This window comes from Artemia franciscana, chromosome 1, assembly GCF_032884065.1.
Source record: "Artemia franciscana chromosome 1, ASM3288406v1, whole genome shotgun sequence".
Classification (NCBI taxonomy): Eukaryota; Metazoa; Arthropoda; class Branchiopoda; order Anostraca; family Artemiidae; genus Artemia; species Artemia franciscana.
Genome location: NC_088863.1, coordinates 60,237,169 through 60,248,857, shown reverse-complemented (window position 1 = coordinate 60,248,857; position 11,689 = coordinate 60,237,169). Strand labels below are relative to the sequence as shown.

The 11,689-nt window shown below is 34.3% G+C and overlaps 2 protein-coding genes across 2 annotated transcripts in view; both read right to left on the bottom strand.

The window, feature by feature from the left end:
• The window catches only part of LOC136032150 (phosphatidylinositol 4,5-bisphosphate 3-kinase catalytic subunit alpha isoform-like), a gene marked incomplete at its 5' end in the record, with an annotated part of 65,672 nt that extends 59,548 nt beyond the window's left edge, over positions 1-6,124 (bottom strand). The window contains 1 exon segment of the mRNA XM_065712335.1: positions 5,936-6,124. Within this exon segment, the coding sequence (XP_065568407.1) occupies positions 5,936-6,124 (189 nt within the window).
• LOC136032275 (large ribosomal subunit protein mL66-like) overlaps positions 1-11,689 on the bottom strand; it is a 414,576-nt gene that overhangs the window by 209,711 nt on the left and 193,176 nt on the right. The gene's annotated exons all lie outside the window — the stretch shown is intronic.

The following is an 11,689-nucleotide window of genomic DNA, read 5'->3' as shown; positions in this document are numbered from 1 at the left end:
GCTATCAATTTTTCAGCTTTTCGATCCCTTTTTTATCTATAAAAAGCTAACAGACTTTCAAATTCAAGCCATGGCTTCCATTAACACTGAATACCTTGTGTCTGAAATGTTTCAGTAGTAGTAATAGTAAAATTACATAAATTTTTTTCCAACTTCTGTTTTCTACTGTTTTAAAATGTAGAGTTAAGAGAAAGAGTCAAACTTTAGCGTAAAGAGCGGGGCGTTGAGAGGAAAAGCCCCTTTCATATACGGAGTAATTTCTGTTCGTTTTAAGTTTTAATGTCGCTCCTTACTTTCATTTAAAAAACTTGTTTTTTTTTATTTAATTATTACATGTAACTGCCCTTTAGCAGCGGATATGGTGTGACATACAACTAGCTGATATCTGAGACAATTTTCGCATCCCTTTCTCAAAACGTCATAAATTTTGTTTTATTCTCGTTGATTTACAGATGGTATACGTCATACTGGCCGACAAACGTCGATTTGAGGTCACTACTGAACGGCGGAATGACTTGATACTTGTCTACAAGGTATTCTAACAGGATGGATAAATCATCGACGTATTTAAAATGATCCTCAACTCCCAGAAGTACGTAATTTCACCGCCAGAAAAGTTTTGTGCCTTGACGTGCACTGCATATTATTTTGGCCCAATCCAAGGCAAGATCTCCTAGGAATAGTGTATAACACACTGATAACAGCCGCGAAGAAAATCAATAACTAGTAGCAGAATATGGTTTCTCACCCATCGCCTCTAAGTTTTGCCAGCGGTAATATGGATTAGGTGTAACGCTTTCCCATAATCAGCTAGGTGGAGTAGTCTTACCAAATAGTGGATAGTGCTGCTACCTTTCAGATAACCTACCGAAATGGGCCAGGGGAAGCCCTAATTTGGGAAAGAAATTCGCGACAAATGAATAATTCAATCACATAGGCTAGGTTAGGAGTAATCGAGATCAGCCGTAGCTGGTCACGCTATTTTGGACCTATGACTTTGGGTCCCAAATGGTTTCCCGAGGAAACCATTGTTCCTTAGAATACTGATTTATCACTGATGTGAGGGGTTTGGCCAGGAAAACTACATTTTCAATCAGTGACATTAATGGCAGTCCTTCAGGATACGAAGAAAAGTTCTTTTTCAGCTTCTCCATCTCCTTGAACACCCGAATAATCTATTACTATTATAATGATTTCTTCAGAAGAATCTCGTTTTTCACTTTAAACATTTCAATTTCACAGTTGTTGTTTTTTTCAGTTTCACAGAGTTCAAGTTCAAGGTCTTTTATGACAGGGTGAGTGGTGCAGGTTGTTGAGGAAAACACGCTCACTTTAGTAGATGTCGCCACGGATCAGTTATCTTTATGCATCTTAATGTCACTAGCTATGTTTTTCCCGGTTAAACGTTTGACCACAGCACGCCATTTCCGAGGATGAGTATTCAAAAGTGGTGATACTTTCTTGTGGACGTAACGTTTCCTAGCATCTTTTTTAATTTTAACTACATGATTCCTCAAAGACTTTTTTGGCAGTGGTTCTTGATCATCTTTTTAACATTCCACATGCTTAGAACAACAATGAGAAATTAAAGGCTTTTCTCAAGTGAAAGTATGCTAAGGAGAATTTTCAGGCAGAATCGTCCGCAAAAAATATCCCGGGGGAGCCTTCAGCAAGGATGGAATTGCTGTAGGAATTTTCAAGAAGGGGGGGGGGTGTATTTTGCGTAGGACGAAGTTTACTTTGAGGAACTTTTTGTGGGTGGAGGAATTTTCCATGAAGGAAAAAGCTCGATTTCTCGGCATTATTTGAAAAACGAGCAGAAATTAAATTAAAAAAAAAAATTCAACTGAAAGTAAACAGCAACAAAAACTTAAAACTAGCATAAATTATTCCGTATATTAAGGAGGTTACACACTTCACCAGTCCTTGCTCTTTACGTTAAAGTTCGACTTTGTCCCAACTTTTTAAGAGAAACTCCTGAAATACAAGGACCATTTAATTAGAATAAGAAATTTTTCTTTGGAGTTCTAAAATACCTTAGCGTGAAGAGTGAGGCATAGAGTAGGTGGTAAACCCACTCATATACGGAATAGTCTGTTCGTTTTATGTTTCAATGTTGCTCCTTAATTCCGGTTTTAAAAACTTGTTTTTTTTTATTTAATTACAGCGAGAATCTAAATTTCTGCCAGATATTATCATAGGAGCCCCAATCAACTGGCAAAAATTGTTCTTCCCAAAAAAAAGTATGTCTGCCGTTCATAGCCGTAGCCCTTTCAATAACGTCTTTCTATCATTTATCAAAAAAATATTGAAACATAGTTTCAGGAATTCCCTGAATCTTGGAAAAACAATAACTTATTATTCTCTTGAGTGCAGTCCTTCAAGTTCTTCTTGTAGTTCTTCACACACATTTTATATCGCCCAAGAAAAAAACTGCTTAAAAACATAACAGTGGCTATCTAAAAATCTTGATTGGTTGACTTAGGGAAAAAAATCAGCGTGGGAGGGGACCTAGGTGCCCTCTAATTTTTGGTCACTTAAAAAGGGCACTAGAACTTTTAATTCCAGTTTGAATGAGTCCTCTTTTGACTTTACTTTTAATTTCCATTAGAATGAGCCTTGCGACATTCTAGGACCACTGGGTTGATATTATCACCCTGGAAAAAATTAAATAAAATAATAAATAATAAAAAATAAAAAACAAACACGCATTCGTATTCGTAGCATAAAAATTTCGTTTTTTAGACTTTCGTTTACTATTGAGCCGGGTCGCTCCTTACTACAGTTCGCTACCACGAACGTTTTGATACAATATAAATACTTTAAAGTGATTTTTTTCATATACGAGAATAAAAATCCTGAGGTTACGGTAGGAAATAACATTAGTAGCCGGTTTGGTATTGGATCAGAAGATAAACAGGGTTGCGTTCTATCCCCCCATTCAAATGGATCATTTTGACGGAATTTGTACTAAGGAACACGGCAAAGACTATAAAAGAGCTTGGAATCCTATGGGGAAGTAAAATCCTCCTCAACTCAACTATGCTAATGATTTGAAATGAGCTTTATTTACATAGGTAGCATTATCAGCAGAAACGGCGGAGGCAGAAAACATGTTAAAAGTAAAATATCCAGAACCCAGGGTGTTTTTTTCACAGATGAAAAGAGTTAGGAAGATAAGTCTGCAAACCAAGATGAGATTATTCCAAGCTACAGTGATGGCAGTAGATAAGTATGGTTCTGAAGTTTAGGCGCTCTGAAAGACGGTGGAGGATTTATTATGTATGTATGTATCAATTTATTCCCTATCATAAATTTAAAATACAACACTGAAGGAGCAAAAAGAAAGAAAACAGAAAGAAACAAGTAAATTCTGACAAATACAAACAAAATCAAAACAAAGAAGAACTGACAGAAAAAAAAGAAAAAGAAAAAGATAAAACACAAATAAGGGCAATTGTATATAATACCAGACACATTATCAACGAAAAACAATTTCAGAGGTGGTTTCACCAATAATCCGCCTCTGATATTTCTCGTTTCTTTTCTCCACCGCAGACACTGGACTAGCAATTCCATACCGTGAGGATAGGAAGCTGTTGTTAGTCCAGGGAGGCAGCCGTAGTAATATTTCGCATACTTGGAGAAACACTTCCATATACCCCTAATATCTGAAACAGAAAGGAGAGACCGAAATGGTGCAAGGGCGAGTAGATGCGGAACAGCAAATGCATTATAAACGCTAACTAAAATACGGCGGTTAAACTTAAACTTTGGCGCAACAAGTAAACTGTACGCAATCCTAAATTTTCTGGCAAAAAGTTGACGCGTAGCACGAAGATTTGACCCAATCAGTACACCAGAATAAGTCAGTGTATCTTGTGCTTTAATAACACGTTCACCAAAGTGAACATTTGTCAGGCAATCTGAACGGTTATTGAACACCAGGAACTCAGTCTTACTCTCATTAAAAGGAAGACCAGTACGTCTATACTCCCTATGGAGAATCCGAAAATTTACCTCAATTTTAAAGGCTGTTCTACTAATGACGGACGTCATCAGCATAATTAGAAAGCGGAAGATCGATACCTTTAAATATACATGTTGATAGAGCGTTCTGTTGTGGCACAATGACAGTATTATTAAACGGGGGCGGAGAAGTAACAGAGCCCAGTCTAATACCCTTTTTTACTGGAATTGAAAGAGTAATTTCCACCGTACAAGGTGATATGGTGACCTTAACTCTGGCATTTAGCTTTATATACATATCACGTGTCAATTTGATGACAGAAATATTAACTCCACGCTTATAAGCAGTCAATACGATATGCGGATGTATACCCGTGTCGAAAGCTCTAGATACATCTAACCCTGCAAAATATAATACCTCATTGTTCTAATTAGCATGTACAAGTAAATTAGCAATCAAATGGGTAGTATGGTCGCCGCCTACTCCTGTCTTGAAGCCGAATGGGTTATCCGGCGTATAACACTTATCAGATATCTCGTCAATATTTAGTAACTCAAAAACCTTGCTCCAAACCGGCGACACAATAATTGGCCTAAAAGAAGAGCATTGGTCCGAGGGCTTTCCCTTTTTTAATACCGGGGTAATTAATCCAGTACTGAACAAATCGGGAACTATACAACAGATTATCATCTAAAAGAGTAAGGTCAGATAATCTATCAGGAGAGGGAACCCACATCTTAGATGCTTTGCAAAGAGGCCATTAACACCACGATAAGTTTTCTTTTGTAGCTTAGAAATGAACTGAGTTACCACAGATCGAGTAACAATAAAACTGATCTCATCAACTGATTAGCCGAAGCAACCATCAAGCTCCCTTTCATATTGATTTGAAAATGATGGATCAGGCTCGGAAAATTCACTTTTAAAACAACCATGCCAATGGTAACTGGTAATTTTCACAACATTATAGGCTTTTGGATTATCTCTTTTGAGCAATTTCCAAACGAAATTAGGTTCACTTGTGGTTTTACTTGATAATTCCGCTACTGATTTAGCTTGGTGTTGCCTAAACACTTTCGCGAAACTTCGCTTTTTTTCAGACGAATTTCGTTTAATAAACCTTGCCATGGCGCACCACTCCTTCCAGAAACAAAAACAGAATTTCGATTTAGCACAATAATTAAAGAGATCAGGGGAACCTGAGCAGCATGCTTCTCAGTTCCAAGGTGTACTTTTCGTATGGCTATACTAGCTCGCTCGGCAGCAGGTAAAGCATGAATGATTTCTCCACAGTAAATATTCAGTAAGATTTGCTTCTCTACAGAGGTAAGTATGTTTGTTTTTTTTTGTTTGGGTGGGGAGAAGTAGATGAAGCGGCACTTTAATCTTTTTTAAATAGAATCACTAACAGCCTGGAACGTAAACATATCTACACAACTTAAGTCAGTGATTTCATGCCATTTAATATCATTGTCTGGATTTGGATCACTCGGTGCATTAAGTTGAACAGGGAATACATTACTGAAAGGCATATGGTCTGAGGTTTGGAAAGTGGAGATAAGTAAGGATCTGGAGTCTGGTTTTACTTTCGAGGAACACATGAAAAAGTCCAGAAAATGTGTTATGTTGAAGTGTTAACTAAGGCACAAATACAAAGAAGGGGAATGACTTGTTTCCTCGCATCATCCACTCAAAACCACAAGATGGCTGTAATTTCTTAGGGATTTCAAAGATCACATATGCACTTTGCCTATTTTTTTTTCAGGTTTGGAATGTAGTGGCATAACTTTAAAACAGAAACGAATCATTGTGACTTTTCGCTGAATTTCTAGGCCAATTACAAAATAATTACATATCATAGTGTGCCAAAAATTTAGACCTTTAAGGTCCAAATCTTGACGAAATTCTTGTTGAAAGTTCCTAGAAAAACAAAAGTTCGACATCTACAATAAAATAAGAATTCACCTCCTTCTTTTTCCTTTTAGTTATCGCACAAATGGACATGCAGAGCTTTGCACCACGTGGTAGATCTGGCACTGATATTTTCAATTCTAATATCTCTACCCATTTTGGATTGTTACCACTGACAGCTTTGGTGTTTACTGGGGCAGACACCACTTCTGTTCCATGATATAACCCAACACGAACGAATATCTAAAAAAAAAAATTATATATACATAGACACATGAATATACATATATATATATATATATATATATATATATATATATATATATATATATATATATATATATATATATATATATATATACATATCATGAAAGGGGAAATCACCAATGCAACAGCAAAAACACAAAAAAAAAAAAAAAAAAAAAAAAAAAAAAAAAAAAAAAAAAAAGAGACAGAAGGAGAAAAGGAAGACTGTTTTCCTAAATTAGTGATTAATATAGACCAGCACTTGAATGAGGCCTTAACCCTACTCATCCATACAATCACATAGTTCAAACAGCATAGCCAAACACAATCAACCATAAAGAATAATCCAGACAGGACAGGCAGTCATGTCGTCAATAAGTATAAGTCATCATTTACCAAACAATATATAAACATACATATATTTATATATATATATATATATATATATATATATATATATATATATATATATATATATATATATATATATATATATATGAAAACCTCATAAATCGAATCTTAAAGTGAGCGATAAACTTAAAAATCGTTCATGGAAATTAACGGATTAGATATGAATCCTAAAATACAAAGGACATCAAAACAAACACATTTTTGCCCCCTGGCTCTAACCATTTCTCTTTAGGTTACATTTCCATTTCAATACAATTATCGAGACTGTTTTCGTTGTTTAATTTTTCCTTGTTATTACTCTGAATCCCGAAAAAAAAAAACGGAGGTGTTTCCTGTCTGCACAGAAAGCCTAAATGAACGAGTGTACCTCCCAATTTACTTGTATCTTATAGTCGAATATTACAAAAATTAATAGGGCAAAATAACTCTTTGCTATTGTATAAATGTAAGCTAGTGGGAATATTTCAACATTAAGAGGTGTTGTCGAAATCAGAAGAATTAACTAAAGGGATAACTATAACAAACGAAGAGGTCACCAAAGGAAATTATCCTCTCATTGCACTTTAACTTAACATTAATTTAATTTACACTTAACATAATTTAAGACAAACTGTTTCGGATAGACAGCCTGATGTTGTTGGCTTATGTGAGACGTTTTTGGATTCTGTCAATAAAATCCTATTGAATATCCATAGTTAAAAGATGGAACATACAAACCGATCCAGGATGGCCAAAGGAGGTCTTGCCTTGTCAATATATTGTAATTTGCAGTATTGCTTTCGGGATAGCTTATCAAGAAATTTTGAAAGTGTTTTTGAATCGCAATTTATAGAAATTAGATCTAATGGTATTGATCTAATCATAGGCAATATTTACCATTCTCCTAGTGCTGCTGTTCTGTTGTTTCTTTGAAATCTTGAGGAAATACTTGACATAATACTGAAACGTCCGTGTCAGGTAATCATAATGGGCGATTTTAATATAAATTTAACATATTCAAAGTTTTCAGCTTCAGTTGATTTTCTGGCAACCCTGCTTGCCGCATCTCTCCTTGGGTCCAAATCGACGGAAAATTCGCGGAGATTTTTTGGATAATGATAAGGATTGTCCTTGTTTATTTACGTCCTTTTATGAGACCGTAAAAGAGGCTATTCTTAATATTTGTATGGCACCACCTTCTGATCATATATCTAAGAGGATAGTTCCTCTAAACCCATGGATGACATCCGGACCTTTTTCTCCAGAGAAAAATAATCTCTGGAGGGCTTATAAGTACGCTACACCCTCAGCAAGTACTATTTGTCTACGGTAATTCAAGATTTACGGGGATATGTATATAATTCCTTGTGTACGAAAGCCAAATCTTTCTATTATCTAAATAATTTTGCTACGTAAAACTTGAAAGGTAATAGATTCTGTACTTAATCCTTGTTCTCAGTCTAGCTCTCTACCTATGAGTCTGGTCATTGGTGATGAAGCTGTAGAGGGTGAACTTGATGTCCAAGATGCATTCACTTTATTCCTCACTAGTTTTGGTAAGAATATTTCTCCAACAGTTACTTTTTCTCAACCTGGACTTTAGATCTTACCTCGGGCCGTCTTGTGTTAAGTCTATATTTCTAGAGCCAGTAACAGTAAGTGAAATTACAAGAATTGTTAATGGCTTGAAAAATTCGTACTCATCTGGGCCAGATTCTATTCCTACCAATGTAGCTAAATCTATTCTTCCTTCAATAGTTTTGACTCTAGCTTAGAAGTTTTGCTCAATAGTTTTGCCTCTAAAACTTGTTAATCTTTCATTTGAATAAGGAGTTTTTCCGAATGCTCTAAACTTACTTCTTACGAGTAAGAAGTGCTCGTACGTCGAAGTGCTTGAAGTAAGAAGTACTTCAAGCGTGCTCGGATTATTGTTTTGTATAATGGTGGACCAAGAAATGATCCACCAAATTATCGACCAATGTCCATTTTATCAGTAATTAGTAGAAAAAATTAAAAAGCCTATACTTTCCTGTCTCCTTGCTTTTCTAGAATAAACACTTTCTTCATTAATTCCAATTCCGTTTCCGAATGAAACACTCCACTGAACATGCTTGTGTGACCTTTTTGAATTTTGTACATTCTGCGATAAATTCAGGATTAATTCCGACTGCTATATTCCCGGATATTCGTATGGAATTCGATTCCTTAACCCATGAAATTCTTCTATCCTATCGAAGATGTCTCATTCTGGCATAAGAGGAAATGTGTTTTCTTGGTTTCAGTCTTATTTGAATAATGGGTTAATTTCTGTTGATCCACTTTTCCGTTCACCCTCAAAAGTGAATTTTCCCCAAGGATCAGTTTTAGGGCCTCTGCTATTTCTGATCTATGTAAATGATCTTTTTTATGTAGTAAAAAGCAGAAACTTGTTAATTGATGTTGACTCTGTCATCCTAAGTCTTCCCTTGCCAATAGTGACAACTATCGTTCGCCATCTTCTGATTTTCTTGTTTGTTTTGCTGATGACAGCACACTTGGCACTCCGGGACAATGCGAATCAGAGATTCAATTGAATCTGGAAAATTTCTTTGACAGAATAATTTTATGGCTTGATGCTAATTTTATCTTACCCTAAATTTCTCTAAGTCTAGTTTTTTTTTCCGTGTTTCTCAGGTTTATTACCAGTTATCTGAAATTCACTAGCCAAAGAGGATAATTCATAGATCTAAAGATGGATTGTTCAATTTTTGACCATACTTGTTGATGAAAGCCCGTCTTTCAAGCGTCACATTAAAACGAAGATATGCAGGAGTCTCGGTATTCTAAAGAAGCTTAAACGTAATTTTCTTGGATCAATTTTGAAAATCTTTTCTCACTGCTTGATCCAATCTTACGTTTCTTACTGTCCAATAGTATGGATGTTAACCATTCTTTTTCTGTTAAAACCACTTTCTAAGGTTTATAATAAAGCTAGAAAACTCATTTAGGAAACTAATCGTTCAGGAGTGGGTTATCCAATTACCCGATCTCCAATCACTGTATATTCTTGCGTGTGCATGTCTTATTTTTTCTCAGCTTCATGGTGACCTCCCCTAGCCCTTAAGTGCTACGCCATCTTTTACCTCTGATCAGAATAATTATAATCTTCGCAATGCTGAAAATTATATTCAAATTGCTTTTATTCCTTGTGCAAGTTAAGATTTTAATATTTTAATTGCGAGTCATAATGTATGGAATAAGTTGACTGAGTCAGCCAGAATATACAATTCATTCAGCTTGTTAAAAAAAATGCTAAAAATTCTTTGGCTTCTTAGGAGCTGTTGTTATTATATATATATATATATATATATATATATATATATATATATATATATATGTATATATATGTATATATATGTATATATATATATATATATATATATATATATATATATGTAAATATATAATATATATATATATATATATATATATATATATATATATATATATATATATATATATGTAAATATATATATATATATATATATATATATATATATATATATATATATATATATATATATATAAATGGCTTTCTCTTAGTTTTGATCAGACAATTTTGATAAATAAGGGGTGGAGAAGGAGGCCTAGTTGCCTTCCAATTTTTCGGTTACTTTTAAAGGCAACTAGAACTTTTAATTTTTAACGAACGTTTTTATTTGTAAAAAATATACATAACTTAAGAATTAACTTACGTAACAAACTTTCATAATCTTATATTTTTGTTATGTATACGAGGGGGTTTGTACCCTCGTTAATACCTCGCTCTTTACACTAAATCGTAAGTTTCGTCACAATTCTTTAAGAATGACCCCTGAACCAGAAAGGCCGTAGAATAAATAGTTGAAATTGCTAAAAATACTTTAGCATAAAAGAGCGAGGTATTTATCTCCTCCTAAATACCTCGCTCTTTATGCTAAAGTATTTTTAGAACCCCTCATAGGCGTAATAATCTCTGTTCGTTTTAAGTTTCAATGCTACTCCTTCCTTTCATTTGAAAAAACGTTTTCATGTTTATTTTTCATTGTTTTCTTATAGTAATGCAAGAAAATCCTGCGCCCTTTTCATTGAATTTTTCTTCCCCCATGACAGAATCATCCAAGGAAAGATCCTCCAACATAGCCTCCCCCCCCCCTCAGCCCCACCCCCAAACTAAATAAAATCCCCCTGAAAACGTCTGTACACTTCCCAATAACCATTACTAAATGTAAACACCGGTCAAAGTTTGTAACTTGCAGCCCCTCCCCCAGGGATTGTGGGGGAGTAAGTCATCCCCAAAGACATAGTTATTATGGTTTTCGACTATGCTGAACAAAATGGCTATCTCAAAATTATAATTCGTTGACTTTGGGAAAAAAATAAGCGTGGGAGGGGGCCTAGATGCCCTCCAATTTTTTTGGTCACTTAAAAAGGGCACTAGAACTTTTCATTTCCGTTAAAATGAGCCCTCTTGCAACATTCTAGGACCACTTGGTCGATACGATGACCCCTGGGAAAAAGAAAAAAAAACAAAAACAAAAAACAAACAAATAAACACGCACCCGTGATTTCTCTTCTGGCGAAAAACACAAAATTCCACATTTTTGTAGATAGCAGCTTGAAACTTCTACAGTAGGGTTCTCTGATACGCTGAATCTGATGGTGTCATTTTCGTTAAGATTCTACGACTTTTAGGGGGTGTCTCCCCCTATTTTCTTAAATAAGGCAAATTTTCTCAGGCTCGTAACTTTTGATAGGCAAGACTAAACTTGATGAAACATATATATATTTAAAATCAGCATTAAAATGCGATTCTTTTGATGTAGCTATTGATATCAAAATTCAATTTTTTGGAGTTTTGGTTACTATTGAGCCGGGTCGCTCCTTACTACAGTTCGTTACCACGAACTGTTTGATATATATATATATATATATATATATATATATATATATATATATATATATATATATATATGTATATATATATATATATATGTATATATATATATATATGTATATATATATATATATATATATATATATATATATATATATATAATATATATATATATATATATATATATATATATATATGTATATATATATATATATATATGTATATATATCTATATATATAAAAATAAGTTGTCTGTG